The sequence below is a fragment of the Saccopteryx bilineata genome, chromosome 6 (assembly GCF_036850765.1).
Source record: "Saccopteryx bilineata isolate mSacBil1 chromosome 6, mSacBil1_pri_phased_curated, whole genome shotgun sequence".
NCBI lineage: Eukaryota > Metazoa > Chordata > Mammalia > Chiroptera > Emballonuridae > Saccopteryx > Saccopteryx bilineata.
In genome coordinates, this window is record NC_089495.1 from 55,194,893 (window position 1) to 55,220,158 (window position 25,266).

The following is a 25,266-nucleotide window of genomic DNA, read 5'->3' on the forward strand; positions in this document are numbered from 1 at the left end:
CCTTCAGTGACAAATCCCAGCATTCTGGGCAAGGTTAGGTCACAGGTGGCTGGAGCAGGGCTGGAAGAGACTGAACCCTCCCTTAGAGGAGCAAGGGGAAAGCCTACCTTCCAGTGTGTCCCTTCTTCCTCACAGAAAAGGCATGTAAGCCTGGCAGGCTTTGGTTCAAATGACCATCCTTTCCACTATTGAAGCAGGGCCCTGATGAAGTTCCAGTTGGAGCATTGGAGCCTCTGAGGGTGTATGCCAAGAGCTAGTATTTTACCTGATCTCCTTTGGGCTTTTTCAGCCTCTTGGTACCTTAAAAGCCATGCTCAGAAGATCTCGCTGAGGGGCTTGACGGTCCCTATCTGCCTATATATCTGGAGCTATTCAGAAAAAGACAAAACAGTGTTATTAGCTGAATCAAATAAAAGAGGGTAGAAGTTTGCAGGACAAAAAAATTTGGCATCTCTTGTACATCAGCATTCAAAAGAAATTGTTTAAAGTAAAAAGCATGACAGGGTAGACCTGCAGGAGCTCCAGGACATGACTCCCCCTCTTTCTTATTATTTACAATTGAATCTTCAAGCAAATGTTAAGCACACTTTACAATATTTTGACTTCAAAGATTGCAAGAAATTCTTGATTTTGTTAACTTTTAACAAAAATAGAGTAAATGCACCTTCAAGCAACATTCCCACACTTATCAAAACACACCTTTAATATTAATTAACAGGCACCTTAAAGAGTACATATCAAAACTGAAAAATCCCAGTGTGATCTTCATTATTATCCTAAGCAAAAAAAATCTTTACACCTTTATTATGTAAATCTATGCTGCCCCAAGCCTTCCACTTGTGGCCTGGAGCAGCCTGGCCAAACCAGCAAGTCTTTTGGATCCAAAATGAGCACGCTTTACTTATTCCAAACAAAATTATATTTATGTAGGGAAATGAAATTATTTTTATTTTGTTTTCAATACTAGAGCTGGCATTTCCAAAATTATTATTATTATTACTTTTCATGTAAGGACTTAATTCAGGCCTTATAAACAAAGACACTTAGACATTAAACAAAGACTTCACATACAATCACACAAATCAAGAGTGAAACCCGGGGTTTTAGAGATTAAACTATGGCCTGCTTGATCTTAAGTAGGGCTACCTTAATAGGAATGTAATAAGGATATATACTAAACAGAGATCTCTCTCGAAAAATCTCAAGATAGCCATATGAGATTTCTGTTCAGCAACACCCAAATCAGGCCCTCCTTTTGCCCTCTTTTCTCAAGCAATGGAGCAGGAAAATAAGATGATCTAAAACATTAAAAAAATTAGATAATAATAATTGAGAAATGGAAGAGAGCATAGTAAAATAAGCCTCATACAATTGCTCTTGTGAAGTGAGTCTCTCATCTAGAATCATGGTGTCTCACCAGTCATTCAGGGATCTACCGAGGAGCTTCAGCAGACCTAGGAAAAACACATACATATCCTCGGCCCCATAAGAGAACAGGGTCTGGCCCTTGCCAGATTCCTGTGAGTGGGTCCCTCCATCGCACTTCAGGGAAGGCTTTCCTTGCAGGGTTTCAGAGTCTTTCTGCTGCTGAATGACCTGGTACATCAGTATTCAAAAAATTTAAAGTAAAAAGAGCATGACAAAGATTTGCAGGAGTTTCCTAATACTTAAGTTGCTATTTGGCTCCTAACTCTGAACACACCTCACAATGCACTAACCAAATCAGTAAGTCTTAAGGATATACATTCTATTCTATTTAAATTTAAATGAGTGCTCCTTACAAGTTCTAAAACCCCATTTTTTCTAAATGTTAGAGCCAGCATTTCCAATTTTTGCATGCAAAAAAACCTTAATTCAGGCCTTAAAAACAGACACATTTTGACAACATTAAACAAAGACTAAACAGAAACAAGAATTAGACGAACCAGACAAGCCAGAGAGAAACCTGGGATTTCAGAGCACATCCAGATTAGAAAGATGCCTGCCTGATATAAGTCAGGGCATTTTCTAACAGAGGGACTGAAGGATGTGACTAAACAAAATCTCCCTGAGAAAATTTGCTCTCGGCAGCTGCTGGGATATCTCCTATAGTCAGATCCAACACAGGTCCCCCGCCTCAACCTCCAGGCAAAGAACAAGAAAGAAACAAAATGATAGTTCAGAAGACCACAGTCAAAACATTAAAGAAAATCAGAACATGACAGAAAAAGCTGTAATTTTCCTAATACCTGAGTCTCCTATCCATTTTCAAATTTTATATTCGCTGTAACTGGCGGCTCAGGTTGACTATGCTGAGATTTTTCTCCTACCTCAACAGCCCCTTCATGAAAGTCCAACTTCCACAGCAAATAATCACCCCCAGAGAGCCAAGCACAAGCAATCACCTTCCAGTCATTTGGGGGAAGAGCCTTTTCCCTAACAGTATCTAATAAACCAAGTGAAAAAGGGGCAGTAGGCCCATACTGAACACAAGCAAGTTTAAGCTCTTTCAGAGTTCTAAAAGATACAGGTTCATGTTCTCACCTAGTCTCCCTGTATCATCCTGTCTTTCTACAACAGGAAAATGGGTAAAGCCATCATTTATTGTTTCCCCTACATTTTGAGCCTGGTAATCAGCCTGATAAGGGAATGGAGGAGCAAAGGGTTGAATGTAGGAAGGAGCTGAGGGCAGTGGAGGCCCTGCTGCTAAGGCAGCCATAGCCACAGATTTTTCATCCCCCCGTCATCCTCAGACTCCAAATTATCCTTGTATTCACATCCCTCCGTTTCCAGCTCACCCTGATACTCTTCAGACAATGATTTTTCTTCATACGGAAACATTTCTATATAAAGGTCCCTTATTTTTTACCCTATCTGTCTCATAATCTTTTACTCCCAACTACACTTTCCCCCAAAACTTTCTTTACTCACTGTGTGCACTTCACTTTGGGGAGTTCCATCACCTTCCTTTAGTTTTAGTTTCCTCGTACTCATACTCAAGTCGTCTGTTCAGGCTCCACTTGCCACGGACCAGCACAGCTCCAAATAACGGTGCGGAATTGAGGAAACACACTTTGTCAAAAACAAAACCGATGGGACTGGGAGGACTCTTCAAACTGCCTGGCAGTATCTGAGTGCCTCATAGCCCCAGTTCGCTTTATTATATAGGCATATGCAAATCAAGGACCCTGATACAAAGTTGCACATCAAAGGCTAAGACAGGAACTCTCCCAAGGCAAAAACAGGATACATTAGTGAAATTTACAAACATCTGAAACAAACAAAGAGTCAGAGGAAGGGCATGTATATTGCTTCCTCCAACCCAAGGAAGGAAGTGGAGTGGGTGCAAATACTCAGCATCAAAGCCAAATATGGAGATGGAGAGGGGAGAACTTAGCTTCCTGCCAAGCCTCGAATCTATAATGGCTTTTTGCCATTAACGGTCCACAACAGATTAAGCTCTGGCCAGATAGCTTGGTTTAGAGCATTGTTCCAAAGTGTAGAGGTTGCTGATTAAATCACCAACCGGGGCATATACAGGAACAGATAGATGTTCTGGCCTCTCTCTCTCTCTCTACCTCTCTCTTGCAATAAAATAAAATAAAATAAAAAAAAATAAAATAAAATAAAATAAATAATAAAATAAAATAAATAGAAGAGAGAGAAATGATTAAGTTAAGTGTTAAAATGAGGCTGTTAGGGTGAGCCTAATCCAATATGCCTGATGTCCTTATAAGAAGAAGAAATTTGAACAAACAAGGAGACACAAAGGAAAGATCATGTGAAGAGGGAGCAAAGGGACAGCCAACATAATAGTGATAATCATTAGGCTACAAGCCAAAGAGAGAAGCCCGAGTAGCAACCAATCTGCTGACACCTTGATCTTGGACTTTTAGCCTCCAGAACTGAGAAAATAAATTTCTGTTTATTGTGGTCACTGGAGTGAACTAATACAGACTCCAAAAGAAAATTCAATAAGAGGAAAATAAGGGATGGAGATAGGACAGATATTTGACTTTAGAGCAGCAGTGTCAAAGCTATATGAAAGAGACATAGGGACTTAAGTTGATTTTAAATGCAGTAAAAATAAAATTCTTGCTGCCCCTCCTTGTAGCACTCCTCGTCACAGAGCCCCTGTCTTTGAGAAAATCAGTCTTTATCATGGGACTTGCTTTTGCCAATGAAATGAGCAGATGTGAGCAAGGTGGACCACTTTTAAGCAGTTGACCATCATTGCATTCTTTACCATGGGATGAGCAATATAAGAAGTATTATAACCAGACACTGATGATACCTTATCAGAAATAGTGAAGAGTAAATGTGTTGTTGGTGATGTGGAGTCAGTGGCTTTTAAAAGTTTTTAATAATGTAACAAAATCTTAGAAAGAACCCTCAACATAATAGTGGTGTTTAAATTTAGTGGTATTTAAATTAGTCTAAATTTATTTTATATAGTCAGGTTAATAACAATTTGTATAAAGCCAATCACTATAACTGTGAAGCTTTTCTGATGAATATAAACAATTGAGAATTGGAAATATTTACTCATCAATTGTTATCATGTAGCTGCTTTTTGCCAAGGACTATTCTTGGTATTGGAAATACAACACAGGTTAAGTTTGGAATTGGAAATATTTACTCATCAATTGTTATCATGTAGCTGCTTTTTGCCAAGGACTATTCTTGGCATTGGAAATACAACACAGGTTCTTGGTCTCCTGGAAGAACCTGAGTAGAGGAGACAGACGATCAACAACTAAACCAATAAATAAGATACTTTTTTAATAGTGGTAAGTGCTATAAAGAACAAATAATGCAATGTGATAGAGTAGGTGGCTGTGTGTAGACACAGTAACGTGAGTGGCCTGGGATGACCTCTCTTAGGAGCTAACATTTGAGATGAAGCTTGAGTGACAAGGAGGATTCTGAGCAGGAACATTGCAAGTAGAGGAAATGTCAGTCCAAAGGCCACAGTGGAAGTGAACATGTGTCTGAGTAACAGTGATGCTGTGCTCTGCTACTGCAGAACAAGAGGGAGAGAGGTGGAGGAGGGACAGGTCACCTAAGATCTTACATGCCAGTTCTCAAACCATCTATGGTAAAGAACTTCCAAAAATAAAATTTTAAGTCACAGGACAACATATGACCCAACATGACTAGTTTGCAGCATGTGCTGCTACAAGATCATCACCATTCTAGTTTGACAAACCTCCAGCCCAACTGGACCCCATCTTCAATGAGGTGAGTTCACAGATCATGTGCTCGACATTGTGACAATGTCCAATTGCTATGACAGTTTCTAAATGCTGACTTTCAATTTATCTTCTTACTGTATGTACCTTGATGAAGACCAGGAATACGTATCTGTGGATCTGCAGACTACCCTTTGCATAGTGCTTAGAAAGGACTGTGAATTTTACTCTAAGTGTGGTGGGAGGCATACACAGGGGAGGCAGGAATGAGAACAACAAAGGACCTATTACAGGACTTTGGTGGCAGGCATTCTTTACTAAGATGGAGAAGACTCATGGAGGAACAAATCTGGTAGGAGAGAGCAAAAGTTCTGAACACATTAGGTGAGAAGTATCTAGGCCTCCAAGTGAGAGGTCAAGAAGAGAGTTAGATATATGAATCTGGGGCTCACAGCTGAAGTCAGGGCCAGAGTTGTAATTTTGGGAGTCATGATAGCCTGTATTTAAAGCTGCAGACTAGGTGAGTTATATTAGCAAATGTTGTTATGAAAGAAATGGCATCCTAAGACCTAGACCTGGGGGCATTCTGACATGAGAGTTGCTGACTCCATCAGTGTCAGTATCCAAGAACTTTGATTCTAAGATTTATGGAATCAGGGCATCAGGAGACAAATAATTAAATCCCAAAGTGTCACAAGGTTGGCATAAAAAGGGTCAATAAATACACATGGAATGAGTGAATGAGCTCCAAAATACCCTTCCAATTCTGAGATATTGAAATTCTAGTATTATTTAAGCTCCATATCCATGCCATAGTGGGTTGAATAGTGGCCTCCAAGAAGCCATTCCATGCCTCAGAAACTGTGAATGGGACCTTATTTCATAAAAGAATCTTTGCAGATATAAGTAAGATCTCAAGATGAGATCATCCTGGATTATCAATGTTGGCCCAAAATCCAACAGAAAGTATCTTTATAAGAGACACACAGAGGAGGGACACAGACAGAAGAGGGAGAGGCCATGTGACTATGGCACAGATTGGAGTAACGTTGCCTTTAGTCAAGGAAGCTGAGGAATGGTGGCTGTTCCTGGAAGGGAGAAGAAGCAGGAAGGCTGCTCCTCCAGAGCTGTTAGAGGGAGTGCAGCCCTTCGGACATGTTGAGTTTATATTTCTGGCCTTCAGGACTGAGAGAATAAATGTCTGTGATTTTAAGCTACCCAGCCTGGGGTAGTTTGTGAGGGCAGCTTGCGGAACTAACATCCACGGAATCTTTCAGCTATGTTGTTTTCTGAGCCAGTGATTCTCAGCTCTGAGGGCACCTTCGGATGACCTGGAGAACTGATACGACAGGCTACAGCCCAGGTCACAGCCCAGAGATTTCGCGTCATTGGGCGAGTGGTGCAGGCTAGCTCTGGTGGACAGTCTGAGTTGAAAATTATCACTTAATTAGTCACAACAACTTAATACTATGGGGTGACACAGAAGTACATGGAATTGGAACAGCAATATAAAAAAATTTTAACCTTAGGAAATGGCTTTGGAATTAATAATCTGTATCGCCATGCCCTAATATATTCTTAAGAACTATTGAGGTCCTTTTGTCACTCAGGTAGTCCTGTCCTGCCCCTGAAGGGGAAAATGGCTGTTTTGACAGATCTGGATGCTGCCCTTGCTGCCCCTGAGACACCAGGGAAAGCATCCTTCTCGATCGACAATGCTTAACTTTAACAGGACTCAAAAGATGTCATTTTCAAGCCTTAGCCGCAAATTGTTTCATCACCTTCCTTACAATTAGATAATCACAATTTTGAATTTCTAGTGGCATGGTTCATCATGTAACTAAAAAAAAATCTGCAGCCTAGATGTGCTGAATAGGAGAATAGAACATTATTATTTGGAGGGGAGAGGGTCCCTAATTGTGGAAAAAGCAATTCCTTATATGTCAGCCCTAAATAAATGTTTCTTTATTTCTGAAGTTGCGTGACCTCTTGTGGTGGTCTTTCTAGCACGTCAGGAAGCAGTCAGGAGTGAATTGCAGTTAGCAGTGTGTACTCGTCTATAAAGGGCCTTTGACAACGAGCTCACTGCATCTATTGACTCCCTGGGAAGTCTGAGGTCACAAGCTTGGCTGGAGCATATAAGCCCAGATAATGAAGATGGTTTTACCCTCTTGACACAAAGCCAGAAAGTTCATCTACTTCATTGTGCACTTTGGGTCATGTGCTAACCATGAGGGTTTCTCTAACACTAATCCCCCTAATGATGGCTTCTCCTAGCCCTCACACAAACCCCACAAAGCCCCGTGGCTTGGCAATCTAGACAGAATAAAGGCGGCCCGGTGTTTGAATTTTGAACTGAGTTCAAGGCAATTAAAGTCATGGGCTAAGGAGAAAGGAGGGGCTTTAGAAATACCCATGTAATAAGTAGTATGACTAGAGTGCTCTGCAAATTAACTCAATTAGACAAAGCCTGATTTAACAGGGGGAAAATGGTGAGAAGCGCTACCCTCATTAAGTTGGGCTGTTAGAGGCGCCTCTAATAAAATTAAATTTGTTTTAGTTGTTTGGATCACATAAAAGAGTCTGTGCATGTGCACATGTGCACATGCATGGGTTCTGTGATTTTGAGGGTATTTTTTTAAAGAGGAGAGGAATAGACCGCAAAAGAAAAATATATTTTAAAATCTCCAAATCAAAAACTGAGTGAATGCTCCGGAGCTCAAGTGGAAGAGAAGAAGAAAGTTGTTTGGTAGTGGAAGGTGAGAGAAGGTTCTCCCAATTATAAAGCCATGAGCCCCCTGCAGTGGGGGCTTCTGCTCAGTTGCCTGGGTTATGGAATCCTGCCCAGAGCCCAGGCGCAGTTCCCCCGGGTCTGCATGACGGTGGCCAGCCTGGTGTCCAAGGAGTGCTGCCCGCCTTTGGGTGCGGAGCCGGCCAATGTCTGTGGCTCTCAGGAGGGCCGCGGCCAGTGCACGGAGGTACAAGCCGACACCCGGCCCTGGAGTGGTCCTTACGTCCTGAGAAACCAGGATGACCGAGAGCGGTGGCCACGGAAGTTCTTCAACCGGACCTGCAAGTGCACAGGTGAGGGGAACCCGTATGGAGAAACGTGCTGCTCCAAAGTTAGTGGGGAGGGTCCGGCTGGGAATGCGGCCCCTCGTAAGGCAGGGATGAGACTCATTTGACTGTGAGACTAGGTTTTGAGAGGAAAAGCACGTTTGTTTCTCGTAGGCAGCAAATTGAGTAAGGCTGTTGTCTTGGTCATATTCTTCCTACCCTCTAGTGCATGTAGTTATGAAATCTAAATAAACAATACACGGGCCAAGCCTGGCTATATGAACTCATGCCAACATACCACTGGCTTGTCCGTTGGAAGCTAAAGAGCTCAGGAGTCAGCTTTGAAACCCAGAGCAAGTCCTTTCACGATGCAATGCCCTCTCCTGAAATGGGTTTGTACTTGTTGAAGAGAGGGGTGGGTGAGGTTGGAAGACAGGCATCCAAGGCAGATGTTCTGTATAGTCCTTGTCTCAGCGTTTCTAATGGTTTGAACAGATCTCAGGCAGGGTAAAGGCGATGCCTGGGTTGTAACTCTGCCAAAGTCGGAGAGATGTGGCGGGTCAGAGCTTTCTCAGCGATCTGGAGAAGGAAGATTGTGATCAGATAACAATGGCTTTTTTCACTCTTGTCTGGTTTTGATGTGGGCATTTCCGATTTGTTCCATGTCTCTCTTTTCAGCCTTGTTCTCTCTTATTATCCATTTCTTTGAAATCTCTGTGCCCTTCTTGTTCCTCTGACTCTTCCGTGCCTTCTCAGATCCTCTTGGGCAGGGCTCCCACCCAGTGTCAGCAGCATGCACAGCAGTGATAAACTCTCACAGGCTGGCAGGGCAGTGGAAACACAAGAAAACGTATGCAGCAACTTGAACAAAGCTCTTGGACACTGTTCTACAGTCTCCAGCTGCATAAGAGTTTTTCTTTTGTAAGTTATGTTTTTATTATGTTCTTATATGATAGTGGACCATAGGAAAATACAGATAGTTGAACTATGTAAGGGTATAAAAAGTAAACTAAGGGAATGCATAAAGGATTGTGATATAAATGTAGAAATGATGTTAGTTTTTTCAACTTTAATTCTGGCTTATAATAATTTTTGTAGCCACATTATTAATTCTGTGTTAAAAGCATCTGTTAGTTTTACCTTGAACATTAATTTGGACAAGAAATTCTTTTTTCTTCTTTTTCCAAATGAGAGGAGGGGAGATAGTGAGACAGAGTCCCACATGTGCCCCAATTGGGATCCACCCAGCAACCCCCATCTGGGACTGATGCTCTGTCTGTCTGGGGCCATGCTTGCAATGAAGCTATTTTTAGTGCCTGAGGCAGAGGCTCCACAGCACCATCCTCAGTGCCTGGGACTGATGTGCTCAAATCAATCAAGCTATGGCTACAGGAGGAAGAAAGAGAGAGAGAAATAAAAGAGAGGATGAGGGGAGGAAAAGCAGATGATCGCTTCTCCAGTGTTCCCTGATGAAGAATTGAACCAGGACATCCACACACGGGGTAGATGCTCTACCACTGAGCCAACCGGCCAGGGCCTGGACATAAAATTTTTAATAGCATATTGAATATATACTATTCATTTTTTCTAAGCTAATTGAGCATTTGCTTTATAGATATTATCTCATGAGTTCTCATGGCTTTTTAGTCTAATGAGAAGCAGCTGATTTCATGTTACCTATGCAATTGGAAACCAGAAAACACAGTAACTTCTTTGCCCATGACTCAAAAAATCTTCTAGAACACTTCTTTCCAGGTCAATCAATGTTAGAGTACCACAGAATACAAAGGTTGGAAATCTTTATGTGATAGAATCTTGAGACAGAAGGTATTAGAAAATCAGATATAATATTTAACACTTCTTATCAACATTTTATTTTATTTGACCTGGGTATCAAGTTTTTTGTTTTTTGTTTTTTTAAAGGCAGGGATGGAAAGAATAGAGAATGGCAGAATAGAAGGAATAATTGTGATCTCCTTTTCTTGAGGGAATGCTTATAAATATATCTCTAGAAGTGATAACTTAGGGTCACAGTGACCTGCATTCATAACATAAAAGGGGGTTCTGCCTGGGTAGCTCAGTTGATTAGAATATCCTTCCAATAATCCAAGGTTGCAGATACAATCCCTGGTCACAGGCAGAGGACAAGAAACAGTGCCTGTCCTATAAGTCCAGGCTGTGAGGACCTCACGTGTCTGTAAGCCAGTCAGAGGAAGTATGACTTCCTTAGGGTATAGGTCTCCAACTCTGACCATTGTCAAGACCATGACTGCTTCTGAAGCCCACTACCAAGTCATGGCTCACCCCTTCCTTCCATGTTTGTTCTGTCTGGACTCATTAAGGACCATAGTTTTTTCCATCCCAACTTTGGGTGGCTAGATGCTTTTTTACTTTTGGTCTTAGGACTAAATCTCTAGTCACTAAGCTGAAAAGTTATTTAGTATACACAATAATTATTGTAATATGTCATATGTTCCAAAGCAAGACACATGTCTTTAATTGTATTCTCCCTAAAGAATGAGTTGCTTGCTTTGCTAGGGTAGCTTTTTCATGGTTTAGAAGCCAGTCTTCAGAATTTAAACCTGATCTTGAGTGCTCCAAAGCCCTCTTCTCTGGTAGGTTCATAATTAGTTTGCAAATAAGACCCCAGGGATTCTTCTAGGGTGACCCAAAATGTAAAGAAGAGGTGTAGATTAACTTCTGGCAAATTGATTATTGATGATCTTGAACTTTGTTAAATCAGTGGAAAAATAAACATGCCATTCGCCTGTTGCTGGACATTAAGGTTGTTTCTATATCTTGGCTATTGGGAATAGTACTGCAATGAATATGGGAATGTTAACATCTCTTTGAGATCCTGATTTCAATTCCTTTGGATAAATATCCAAAAGTGAGATTGCTGAATCATATGATAGTTCTATTTTTAAGCTTTTGAAAAGCCTTTATACTGTTTTCTATAGCAGTTTCATGCATTCCCACCAGTAGTGTACAGGTTTCCAATTTCCACATATCCTAGCCAAGTGGTGTATATATGCGATTAAATACTATCCAGCCTGAAAAAAAATAAGAAAATTCTGCAATATGTAAAAACATGGATGAACCTGGAGGATATTATGCTAAAGAAATGTCAGCTACAGAAAGAGAAATACTGAAGGATATCACTTATATGAGGAATCTAAACTAATCAAATTGAGCAAGATAAGTTCTACAGTTCTGTATAGCTTTGTAACTACAGTAATGTATTGTACACTTCAAAATGTGTTAAGAAGGTAGATATCATGTTTAGTGTTCTTACCACAAAATTTTTTAAAATAAAAAATTAACATACCATAGTCTCTATGATCTTGAAGTTGGTAAAAGATTTTAGCTTATTTAATTAAAAAGAATGAAAACTGGCCCTGGTCAGTTGGTTCTGTGGTAGAGCATCAGCCCAGCATGTGGATATCCTTGTTTGATTCCTAGTCAAGGCACACAGAAGCAATCATTTGCTTCTCTACATTTCCCCCCCACTCCTTCTCCTGCAGCCATAGCTTGATTGATTTGTGAACATTGGCCCCAGGCACTGAGGATGGCTCCATGAAGCCTCTGCCTCAGACACTAAAAATAGCTTTGTTGCAAGCATGGCCCCAGATGGACAAAGCATTGACCCTGGACAGGGATTGCTGGGTATATCCTGGTCAGAGTAATGAGGGATTCTTTCTTTCTGTCTTCCCTCCTCTTATTTGGAAAAAAAAATGAAAAAAAATGAATGCAAACTCTGAAGGGAAAAAAAATCTTAAATTATGTCCTCAAATTCTTTAGAGAAAACTTCTATATTTTCTATGGGAATAAATTGAAACCAAACATTATTGAAATTAATTGTCAGGAAGAACTGAATTTCAGGAGACTTGGCCATTTACTTCACAAGTTGTACCTTCCAGTTGGCATTTCTGAGACTGATCAGTTGTAACTGTGTTTCTAAACTTTTGAAAAACATGCACACCAAATAGTTTTTGAACAGTTGTCTGAGAAGATCTTGTTTGTACAAGTGACTAATTGCCTCCATTTTTCAATCTCTGAAATGGGGATAATGATGAAACCACACCTGCAAAATCCTTTTGAGCTCTATAGATGAAAGGCCTTATGTGAGTAGAAAGTATTGTTATTAAAATAATAGAATCCCTAATTAAAAGGAATAGGCTATTTGGCGCTCCTTATAAATTCACTAATTGGTGGCCTTTAAGCTTATTTAGTCTAATAGCTTTCTGAGGTTGAGCTGATGTAGTTCATGTAGGAACCTGCGTAGTCTGGTTACTCTTAGTCTCTTTCCATTTGTATCCCAGTCCTAAGTTGGTATTGGACTTTGTTTTCTTAAATTTAATTTTTGTCAAGAACATATTCAATAGTAGATAGATAGATATCTAGGGATTCTTTATTTTTTCTCTCTCCATTTCTAAAAGGCCCCTCTTACATTTTTTGCTGCTGCTATTGGTGGATTAAAGGAAAAAGTTAACTTGTTAAATTGATGTAAGAAACTACTAGGAAATTTAAATTAAAGAAATAAACATTTTGAGTACTAGGTGTTACATTGTTGAACTTTTCAGTTATCTTCAGCATTTTAACAAAATATTTGGACCAGGTTTAGAAGCTAAAAAATGAAAAAGATCTGCAGAGCATTGGAATAGTTTTTTCTGTGGCATGGTAAAAAATGAATTTTTTTATTGAATACATTTCTGGGTCACGAGTGAGTTGAAATTCAGACAAATCTTTCCTTGTTTGTACTCCTACAATTGCTTTTCATGGGCAACCTTGGCTTTATGAAAAGACACATCTGTGTTCAACAAAATTGTGAAAGATCTCTGGTCTTCTGAGCCAGAATTAACATCTTGTCTTTTGTCTCCCTGGTGTTTGGTTTGTTCCTCTGTTTTCACTTTCGCCACAGGCAGACTTGCATTGATATGTCATTGTGTTCATATCCATCTACCCTAGATGAAGGCACTGTACATTATTTATGTTTGTATCCTCTAGTGCCTATTTTCTTCTGTTCAATTATTCTTGGATTTCTTCATTATGAACCCAACCAATGTTTTATTTAGCACCAATAGTGTTAGGCCCCTAAGGTACAAAAAGGAAAAAACATTACGTGATTTTTAATACGTTGGTAGTATAGTGGATGAGTAAGACAGATATGAAAACAAATACTTACATGGTACTAGTTGATAAGTGGTATCCAGTAATAATAATATAGAGCTTACTATGCACCAGACACTGTTCTGAGTGTTCTAATATATTTACATGCTTGTTTTCCATAAGAACAATACAAAGTAGCCTGACCTGCGGTGGCACAGTGGGTAAAGCGTCGACCTGGAATGCTGAGGTTGCCAGTTCGAAACCCTGGGCTTACCTAGTCAAGGCACATATGAAACTTGATGCTTTCTGCTCCTCCCCCCTTTTCTCTCTCTGTCTCTCTCTCTCTGTCCCCTCTCTCTAAAATGAATAAATAAAATTTAAAATAAATAAATTAATATATGTTAAAAAAAAGAGCCATATGAAGTAGAACTCTTATCCCAATATGACAGTTTTCGAGAGGTGAAATCCAAAGTTACAAAGTGTGGCAATTTGTGAATGCACATAAAACCGTGGGAGCCCAGAGGAAGGCATGTTCGATTTCAGCTGCCCTTTAGGTAGTAGGTATTAATCAAGAAAATTGTTGAATAAATGGCTGAAGGAGATAATTAGTTACTGGTAATTTTGTTTCAAGCAACTGAAAATAATCATGCAAAGAAAGAGTAGGAATCTTAAAGCTCATGATGAATTACTCAGTTTGAACAATGAGACCCCAAAATTCAAAGACAAGTTTTATGCCTTTAAATGTAGAAATGTATTGATTTTATTATTTCAAAATTTAGGTCTGCTGTTTCTTAGAATTTTGAAGGAAAGAATTATGTTTTTATTTTAGAACTGTATATATCTACCTCCAGTCATCTGGCTATAGGTGAACAGCTGGAAGTTTGGGTGTTTAGTATTCTTCAGATGCATTTTATTCAATCAATCCTCAAAAAATACTTTATTTTTTATAAAAGCTGCCAGAATAGGTCATACATTTTAATTAAAGATGTTTTAAAAGTAATTATTGTACAATTTTCAGTCAAGATGGTGATGTAGGTAAATTCAGTACTCAGATTCTCCCACAACCACATCAAAATTACAACTAAACTACAGAACAGCCATCATTTAGAACCACCTAAAATATAGCTAGATATAAAAACTATAATTAAAGATATAAAGAAGAAGCCACATTGAGACTGATCTGAAGGGTGGATGAGAATCAGAGATATGGAACAGGCTGGTCCCCAGCCCATGTATGGTAGAGATGAACGGGAAGCAATGGAATGATCTGGAATTAGGACATGATCTGGAGAGGTAGCTTTCTCCTAGACATAAGTGCTGGCAGAGGCCATTGTTCCTGTATAGAGATGGCAGGCAGGTGCCATATCTAAGTCTCTATCAACCTGGCTTATATTGTTCGCCTATCCTGGTGATTACCTGAGACCCGGACCCACCCAATTTGCAGTCCCATACAAGCTATTTCCAATGGATTTTCCATATCAATGTCCTGTCTTGGATCATGCTTCAGGCTTTCTTAAAATCTCTCAGACAAGCAACATCTGGCTTTGGTGTACCCCTTACATCTCTCTAAGTGGACCCTGGTCTGGCACTAGCAGCAACCAGCTTTAGTTTGCAGCTTGGCCTCTCCTGAGTGCCTCTAAGCCCAGCACAGGTAGCAGCCATCTGCAGATCACTTTGTAGCTCATGCTGGGTGGCCCTGGGTAGGGCACAGGTGGTGGCTAATCTTGGTCTGCACCTTCTAGGGGTTCCAGAAGGAGGAGAGATAGATAGCAAAAAATTGAAAATCTATGTGAAAAAATAATGACAAAAATTTTTTCTAACCTGGTGAAGGAAATAGACATACAAGTTCAGGAAGTGCAGAGAGTCCCAAACAAAGGAAACCCAAAAAGGCCCAAATCAAGTCACATTATAATTAAAATGTCAAAGGTTAAAACAAACAAACAAACAAACAAGCAAACAAAATGCCAAAGGTTAAAGATAGAGAGACAATCCTTTTTATTTTTTTATTTAGTGAGAGGAGGGGAGGCAGAGACAAACTCCTGCATGTGCCCCAACTGGGGTCCATCCAGCAAGCCCACTAGGGGGCAATGCTCTGCCCATTTGGGGCCCTTGCTCTGTGGCAACCAGAGCCATTTGTTTAGCACCTGAGGTGGAGGCTATGGAGCCACCCTCAGCACCCGGGGCCAACTAGCTCTAATCGAGCCATGGCTGTAGGAGGAACTGCGGGAGCACAGCGTGGAAGCATCCGTAGCTCACATGTAGAATTAACGGTGACCCTGTAAAGGGTCCATGGGAAGCTTAAAGGGGGAGTAGGTAACCTAGGCAACCAAGGAGGAAGAACAAGTAAAAAGATCTGGAAGCGTGAGATGGAGGAGGAAGTGATCTGGAGAGCTGTTCACCAAGGTTAAACGCTTTTCTCCTCCTATCTTCTAGGAGATAAAGTATTATTTTCCCTCTTTGTTTCAACATTTGACTCCAATGATTTTGGCAGTAACAAAAGCAGTGCTCAAGGCTAAGAGGAGAAAAGTCAAAAGCAAGCGAAAATAATTTAAACGTCAGTGTTAATCAGAAAACTGCTTAGAGATTGAGATGGCTAGTCCTCATTCCCTGGGATGACAGGGCAGAGACATTTGTGCAACCACAGGGAACCTGCAGTGATTTGCATTTCCTGACACCATGGCAGCTAATTGACCTTTATGACCTGACAGCTTCCATTGATATTGTCTTAACTCTGTCTCCTTTGTGAAATAAACCAGCTTTCTCACTTAGTTTTTCCTGTAAATTCTTGAAAATCAGCTTATTTATTTGGGTTCCACTTTTAGCTTAGTGTATACGCTCTTCTCCGAATCAGTGAACTGTTGGTGTCAGCCTTTCAGTGTACGCCACAGGACGGTAGGGCTCAGCAGCGTGGATGTAGAGGCTGCTGCTCAGTCCCAGGTCGGGGCGGGGGGAGACGTAGGAAGGGATCCCTGGCATGGCCAGTGAGGAGAAGAAGTATGTAGAGGACAACATGGGATAAGTGTGCTAGGGCCACTATAGCAAAGAACCGCAGACAGGGTGACAAACAGAAATGTATTGTCTCACAGTTCTCGAGGTCTGAAGTCCAAGATCAAGATGTTGGCTGTCTTCTTCCCGTGTCTTCACTATCTGTGTAACTGTCTGTGCCCAACTTTCCTCTTCTTATAAGGACACCAGACATACTAGATGAAGGGCCACTATCATGACCTCAGTTTAACTTTAATTACCCCTTTAAATACACTCTCTGCAAAGACAGTCGCACCCTGAGGTACTGGGGATTAGGACTTCAACATATTAACTTGGGGGGAGAGCAAGTTCAGCCATAACAGCATGTCATACATTCAACATTCTGTGTCTTTGCAGGAAAAATTTTTAGGGAACTTTCTAGTGTTCGGTTCATTTTGAGATACCTGTACAAACATTTCAAGAGAATAAAGGATAGAAATTGCCTTTCTTTTCCCTCTTGTAAGCACCTTCATCTTCTCTTCCATTCTATCCTAAATTCAAATTCAGAAATTCCTTCCAAACTACATAAACTTACTTATGCCATCTCTTCCCCACCCTCTCCTCCCTTAAATACTCTAGGGAACTTTGCTGGCTACAACTGTGGAGACTGCAGGTTCGGCTGGACTGGCTCCAACTGCGATCAGAAGAAACCACTGGTTGTTCGACAGAACATTCATTTTTTGACGCCTCAGGAGAGAGAGCAGTTCCTGGGTGCCTTAGACCTCGCAAAGAATACCACACACCCTGACTACGTGATCACTACGCAACACTGGCTGGGGCTGCTTGGGCCCAATGGGACCCAGCCACAGGTTGCCAACTGCAGCATTTACGATTTCTTTGTGTGGCTCCATTACTATTCTGTAAGAGATACATTATTAGGTGGGTATTTTTCTTAAATGAAAGCATATTATTATAGGTTTGGGTTTGGGGGTGGGTGGGTGGAAAGTAGTTTCAGGCAAGTGAATTCACAAGAGCACAAGATGAAGGAAGGGTTAGGTTTGTGAAAATCAGACAATTGTCAAATGCCGCCTACAGTTAGGCTGGAGCAGTTTCTTCCTGTACATTGGCTATAGTCATGTGAAAATGTTCTCTCCTGTGGTTTGTGGTTTGATTTCAAAGTCGAACTCTTCTCTACAACATTAATTCTCAAAGGAAAAGTGAAGACAAGTTTCTTTTGATGCCAGAAGAAAACATTTCTAACTCTGGCCATGGAAGCCCTCTCTGATCTTTTCTTCAAATTAGAGGAATTAACTGAATATGTGTTAAAGCATGTGAAATGTCTTTGGGCAGAATTAGAGTGTTTGTGCTAGAAGTGTCACACTGAATTCACATGTATTAGTTTTCAGATGTTCAGGTCATCATTTATGGTGCCCATGCACTGCTGGGATGCCCAGGGTTTTTCTGGAGTTGTATTGTCATGAAAATCATAAGCTGAGCCACAGCAATGCCGTGTTCCTTCTGGCTCAGTTACTGTCTACAGCTACAGTGCCCTGCCCTTCTGGACCCTAAACATTGAGGCCTGGGTTGGACTTGGAATGGGGGTTTGTCTGCTGGGAACTTCATTAATCTAGTAGGTTCAGCTTCATCCTCAGTCATTTTTCAGTCAGGGGAAAACCATAGACACTAGTTTGTTCCAGGAGGGTTTGAATCCATTCCAGGGTCTGCTCAATACAGTTCTGAACCCTTGGCTATACCTGCCATTATCTCCCATCTGGAAACCCCTATTGGGTGTCAGGGTGAATGAGGACATCAAGCTCACTTTGAACAGTCCCACTCTCATTTGGAACTGCCCATCCTTGCGTTTATCACTGGTTCCCCATCACTTCCTTCTCCCTCACCATTTTTTAAATTTAAATTTTTTTAAATTAAAAAATGTTCAATTACACTTGACAAACAATATTATTCTCCTTCGTAATTATGTTTTGAGAACTTTAAACTTTGTTCTGGATTAAAACCTTTAAAAAGGACTGTGTAGCTAATAGCAGCAACAATAGGCCTTTCCTCAATGTGAGTCTCTTAAAATCGTGCCTCTTGGGTAAGCATCTGTCTTTCTTTATTGATAGATAAAGAGGTTCCTCTGGTCATAAACCTTTATAGCTTTCTTATCATGACTCTGAGGAATTGTTGCTATATGAGAAGCTAGTTTCTCAAGAGGAAAAGAACTCTATAGTTTCTAGTTGTATCCAGAAATTAAATTTATATTCATGTCTTTTCAGCTCTCCGAAGTTATTATAGGTACTTTGAAAAAGAACTAAAGTTAGCTAAAGTTTCTACATAATCATCAAAGCTGTTATGAAAGGGGAAAAGTGGGTGGAACAAGCAGTAGGGAGGTCATTATATTGCCTACAACTTTTCAGTGAAATTGGCAGTCCAGTGGCCAGCAAATTGGTTCGAATGTACCAGTATATATTTTTCTCTCTTCTAGTCTAGGCAACCAGGCTTGTTAGCCAGTAGTTGTAACTGATTGATGGCGAAGGCAAAATCTGTAAAAGTTGTGAAAATTCATTTTGGTTATATAAATGCTGAAGTAGATTGAGTGTGGTAGAAGTTTCTTTATTCTTAATTAATCCCTCCCTTATCAATGTATGCATTTATAAATAATTGGTTAGAAAATGTTTTGTAAAAATATATTTTGCCTGACCAGATGGTGGTGCAGTGGATAGAGCATTGGCCTGGGATGCTGAAGATTTAGGTTTAAAATCCTGAGATCTCTATTTTGAGTGCAGAGTCACCTGAGCTTGAACCCATGGCTTGAACCTGGGGTCATAGACATGACCCCATGGTCACTGGCTTGAGCCCAAGGGTTGATGGCTTGAGCTCAAGGCTGCTGGCTTAAGCTCAAGGCTGCTGGCTTGAGCCAGCAGTAACTGGCTCAGCTGGAGCCCCCCCCCCCCCATCAAGGCACATATGAGAAAGCAATCAATGAACAACTAAGGTGCTGCAATGAAGAATTGATGTGTCTCATCTCTCTCCCTTCCTGTCTGTTTCTGTCTGTCTCTCTTTCTCGGTAAAAAAATAAAAATAAATAAAAATGTATTTTATTTTGGTCTTAATGATCTATTACATCGGCTACTGTGATTTCATTTTAATGAAATACAGTATTGCTTAAAATTAAATATATTTATATAACATGGGCTCTTAAATCTGAAAGTGATCTGAATTTCTCTGGGTCTCTGGGGACAAACTTTTGAGAGATGTAGAGGAATTTATCCTAAAACTGAGTTGCTTCTAAAATTGTTTTGTTGTTGATGTTGTTGCTTTCAGAAAAATAAATGACAAAAACAATTTTTTTGGACAAGAAAATCATGGTTGTATTGGCTTTGCAGGCGCATTCTAGGTAAGGTTTAACTTAAAAAAAATTCTATTCTGTGATCTCTAATTAGTTTCTCAATCATTTTAGGACCAGGGCGCCCATACAAAGCCATTGATTTTTCACATCAAGGACCTGCCTTTGTCACCTGGCACCGGTACCATTTGTTGTGGCTGGAAAGAGATCTTCAGGTTGGTGAATGCTATACCTTTCATTCTTTAAATTATGCTATACATTTTGTGAAGACCCGTATCAGTCTTTGCATTCTATGCTTTCTTGTTGTATCTGATGGCATGAATTAAATGAGACATGCCCTTTGCTTTCAGCGACTTATTGGCAATGAGTCCTTTGCTTTGCCCTACTGGAACTTTGCCACAGGCAGGAACGAGTGTGATGTGTGTACAGACCAGCTGCTCGGGGCAGCAAGACAAGATGATCCGACTCTGATTAGTCAGAACTCAAGATTCTCCAGCTGGGAAATTGTCTGTGATAGGTAATCACCTCTGGTCTGGAAATCCAGAGACCGTATTTTCTTACTCTGAGAAATGGAGAGTCCCTTTATATTTCTGTTTCTAATGCATGCAGGATTCTGTTGACATGTTTCTGAAAATGACTTTCTTGGGGGAGGTGGGATTTTTATCTATCTATCTATTTATTTATTTTTATATAATTATATTTTTGGGGGAGGTGGGATTTTAAAAAACTCTAAGCCCTTTCATAAAAAATAGAGGTAAAAAAATCACATTTGTGAATTGAGTATGCTTGGCCATAATTTTGAGATCAACTGTTTAGCACCAGTCATATTCCAAGCACTATCATAGTGGTGGGAATGTAAAGATGAATAAAACATAGCTTTCCTTTTGAATATCATTTTGTATTTACACAGGTGGATTGCTTATAAACAAATAATCATACAGTATCAGAAGGAAGTATCATAATAGATGTATGTGCAAAGCCAGGGAAAGAGGCAGGGAAAGGCTCTAAGGAGGCAAAGACCTCAACCAGGGAAGGGAGGGTGGTGAGTATGTTCAAGGTTGGGGGGAGTTTCATGTATGAAGCTAGAACGATCTCGGGAAGCAATCTGGTGTGGCTGGACCACAGGGGCCTGGGAGTTGAGAGGGGCTGGAGAAGGGGCGTGGGAGGGTGAGCTCTAAGTACTCAAAAGCACAGGAGGTGAGCAGCCCGCAGCCCAAGAGGAAGTCTGTCCTCAGTGATTCCTTAAATTTGTTTCTTTTTCCTGGCTCAGATCTCAGAAAAAGATTCCCTAAGAGGGCTTCCTTTATTCATTTGTTTCTTCCAAAATCTTATTTTTAACCCTGCTGATGAAGCTTCCTTGTCCTGTGTCTTTTGACTGTTCCAGGGTACAGAGAGAGCTGCATTGTCAACCCCCGCGAGGCTGAGCATGTGCATATTTTCAGGTGTCTAAGCCACGCTAGTTGGGGTCCCATTCTTCACATCCTCAGCTTTTCTTGCAGCCCTACAGATAGTGTTCCACACCACACAGTGGTGTAACAAGTGCTTTTTACGTGACTTAGCATAATTTCATAAAGCACTGTTTTTCAGTGCTTTGAGGTATTAATAGGTGGTATATGAAAAGAGCTTTCTATAAATTTAGGGCATGCTTAATAAAAACTTTTTTTTTTAAATTTAGAGTGATTCAGGGCATTTCTTATGTAAGTGTATTATTATTCTCAAGAAGGGTCTATAGTTATCTGACGCTGGCACCCCTATTTCACAGACCATCTCACTGGAACACATTTGGGAATGTTGCCTTGGAGGCTCTTTTTTTTTTTTTTGCCTTGTTTTAGGTACTGGCTTTTGGTTCTCATGTGTGCTGATGCTGATTCATTTCCCACATCCTCATTAATGTCCCCCTACCCAGTAAGACCCACACAGAAACAGCTTAACATTTTATCTCTATAAAATAACAGTCTGATAGTGGCCTTTCAGCCACAATAGGCATGTAGAATATAATCTTTTGGAGGAGGCGTGAAACTTTGTCAGCCTCCATGTTACAACATAAGCATCCCACTGCCTTAGAACATTTTCTAACACAGCGTTTGTCCTAATATCTCCCCTCCATATTGTTTCATCTGTTTTCACTCTGACAGCCTCCATTTGCCTTCAGTTTGTTTAAAATGCTTTCCTTCTGTCCAAATTGGCTTAGCTCAGTATAGTACTGGTCATCTTATTCTTTTTTCAGTTATTTTTTAATTTTTTTTTTTTTTGTGGCAGAGACAGAGTCAGAGAGAGGGGCAGACAGACAGGAAGGGAGAGAGATGAGAAACATCAATTCTTCATTGGAGTTCCTTAGTTGTTCATTGACTGCTTTCTCATATGTGCTTTAACCGTGGGACTACAGCAGACCAAGTGACTCCTTGCTCAAGCCAGTGACCTTGGGCTCAAGCTGGCGAGCCTTGCTCAAACCCGATGAGCCCACGCTCAAGCTGACAACCTCGGGGTCTCGAATCTGGGTCCTCCGCATCCCAGCCTGACACTCTATCCACTGTGCCACTGCCTGGTCAGGCTCTTCAGTTATTCTAAGATTCAAATGCACATACTAGGAATTACCACTTTGTCTGTAAATTATCTTACTGTCTTTCCAGTATTTGAGTAATTATTAGGCATATTTATTCATATGTCATATTTTTGCATCTATGTTTTTGAAGTACCTTTGGAGGTAGTACTTTTATGACATATTTTTGATCCTTGTAAGGTAACTATAATAAGTTTATTGGATGACTCTGATTGGTTTGCTTGGCCCAAAGTTATGATACTTTCTACACAGTAAGACATATTCTTTTTAATCCCCTTACAAATCTTAGCTTAGATGACTACAACCGCCGGGTCATCTTGTGTAATGGAACCTATGAAGGTTTGCTGAGAAGAAATCAAAGGGGTAGAGATGGTGAGAAATTGCCGTCCGAAAAAGACGTACAAGATTGTCTGTCTCTTGAGAAGTTTGACAATCCCCCTTTCTTCCAGAACTCCACCTTCAGCTTCAGGTAGGTGCCCTGAGCTCTGCTAGATGGGTACTTTCGATGTTCATGACTGTGGTTGAAATGAACAGAAAGGAAATCCAGGTTAGAGAGATTTACAAAGTTAATAACGGAGAGAGGCTTGATAAGAGGAGTAACAGGGGATCAGTGTTAGAAAAGTCATCATCCACCCACTATAATTAATAGTGCAGTTTTAATAACAGCTTTTTAAAACCATTTTTTGTATTCCATAAATATATTACAGTCTTCAAAACCAGGGAAACTCATTGAATATAGTATTTAAAAAATATTTTCTCATGCTCTTTCTTTTACTTTTCTATCTTTTTAAAAATAAATGATCTGTCATAGAGCTTAATATTGGGGACTGATATCTCAGAGGACTGTTATAGACTTAATGCATCTTAAATTACAACTCAGCAATGACATTGCCATATGTAAATTTTAAAGGCCAGCTAATAATTCTCTCCCTTTAAAAGAACTTTAAAAATTATGAAAAATATGTATTTATATAAATAAGATTTTAAACAAGCATGAATGGGACTCCAAAAAGAAATGTTGGATAGATTCATATTATTCTCCCAAACTGGATTTTCTATGTGATCTGGGTGTAAATTATATAGCTGATGGGTTATTTGGAGACAGGGTCAGGGTAGACTGAACTTAAATGCAGAGGTTGTGTTAGGTGTAGCAGGTCTCAGGTTTTGTGACAGGGTTGGTACAGCCCTCAGGGTGGGGTCAAAGGTAAGATAAAGGGCAACATTTGAGATTATCTTTGAAAAGGAACAGGTTCTCAAAGTGTGGTACCCAGACAACCATAATTGGCATCACTTAGAAACAGGCTAGAAATACAAATTGTTAGAACCCAGCCTGTACCTACTGAGTCAGAAAATCTGGGAGTGGGGCATGATAGGAGTGTTTTTCTCCCATGATTCTGCTGTATGCTTAAGTTTGAGGATTACTGAAGTTAGGCTATAAACAATTAGAATTACCTGAAAATGGGTAGGTTGCTAAAAAACACAGGGAAATTTCAGGATATGTTTATTTTGGGATATGTTAGAACACTGAATATATATTATAGTCAAGCTGCAGGTCTATTTAGTTGAGAAATAGAAATATAAAATTATATGTTAATTCAAAAAACATTTATTGATCATAGACCATGTGCTGGGCAGGGTATTGAGCCCTGACAATAAAAATCTGAAGAAAAAAAGACTGCCCTCTAGGAGTTTGTAGTCTGAGGGAGATGGATGTGAAGATTAAAAATTGTCACACAGTACACAAAAGATATATAATCCAGCTAGAAGTGAAAAACCAGCACTGAATAAGAGTTCCCTCCCCTTGGAGAAGATGATCATTAAAAGTTGGGGCTAAAAAAAAAAAAAAAAAAAGTTGGGGCTATTTCTTAGTCTATGAGCTGTAACATAGCTTCCCGTTTCCTTACCCAATCTCAGATTGGGAGATGATTAGGTAGGCTGGAGCAAAGAAAAAAACCCATCAATTTGTGACTGTTGTTGTTGCTGTTGATTTCTTCCAGAAATGCCCTGGAGGGGTTTGATAAAGCAGATGGGACCCCAGACTCCCAAGTGATGAGCCTTCACAACTTGGTTCATTCCTTCCTGAATGGGACAAGCGCCTTGCCACATTCTGCTGCCAATGATCCTATTTTTGTGGTATGTTCAAAGCCTAGGAATAGATGAAAAATGTTTTAGATACTATGTTGGATTTATTTGCTTTTCAATAAGATGAAAGTTTGTTATGTGTTTTATTCTCTGTGTGAACAATGGGATGTATGCATATGTAAATTAGTTTCAGTCTGCCCCATAGGGGGTGGTTTGAAGTCCCCTTCTCAGAAACTGGCACTTTGGAGATGGTTAGCTTTGGAATGATCCTAGATAGGTCTTGACAGTCTAGAGGTACATTTATTAATTACTGTAATGATAGTATAAATTATATCATAATTTAGCATAATTATATCATAAATTTGCATAATTATAAGTGATGTTTAATTGGTGAAAAGGTGGTGTTGAAGATAAGTGGTGGGTTAGAAGGACTTTGTAGACACCATGACCCTAGCATGAAGTCCAGCATTCTGGCCCCTTTGAAGCAGCACAGGAAGCCCAAAGTTCTGTTTGGTGTGTGGTCCTGGTTCCCTCACTTCCCAAAGGCTTCTGATTAAAAGTCAGCTGTTCCTACTGTCAGAATATTGTGTCTGTTTTGGAACAAACCTTTTCATGCAAGATGCTTGTTGAGAGGAGAGTGAGGACTTCCGTGGGTGTATAAGAACAGGTTCTTTCACTTCTGTGTCTATTTGCTAGTGTTTGTAGGTTTACTAGAATTTGGTCTTATACTTGCTTTTATTGTTACACACCATCAGTGGAAAATATATTTAAGATGGGGGACATATGACCACTATGCACCCCCATTGCAGGAGGCTTCTGATATATAGAACAGTCTGGTAGAGCTGACTGGACATACTGGGATGGGTCAATATGCAAACTTGAAGGAATATTCTTTGGTCCTGTCTCCTTTGTTTGTAAATGAATAGAGATTCAACTCAAATGCATTTAGGATAAGAAAAATTAATTTATTGGCTTAC

The 25,266-nt window shown here is 40.1% G+C and overlaps 1 protein-coding gene across 1 annotated transcript in view; it reads left to right on the plus strand.

Annotated features, from left to right (window-relative positions):
• Positions 1–7,523: 7,523 nt before the first annotated feature.
• The window catches only part of DCT (dopachrome tautomerase), a 34,278-nt gene continuing 16,535 nt past the window's right edge, over positions 7,524–25,266 (plus strand). The window contains exons 1-6 of the mRNA XM_066237018.1: positions 7,524–8,255; positions 16,941–17,240; positions 19,762–19,862; positions 19,998–20,164; positions 22,497–22,676; positions 24,205–24,340. Of these exons, the coding sequence (XP_066093115.1) occupies positions 7,961–8,255; positions 16,941–17,240; positions 19,762–19,862; positions 19,998–20,164; positions 22,497–22,676; positions 24,205–24,340 (1,179 nt within the window). The 5' untranslated portion in view covers positions 7,524–7,960. The remainder of the gene's footprint in view (positions 8,256–16,940; positions 17,241–19,761; positions 19,863–19,997; positions 20,165–22,496; positions 22,677–24,204; positions 24,341–25,266) is intronic.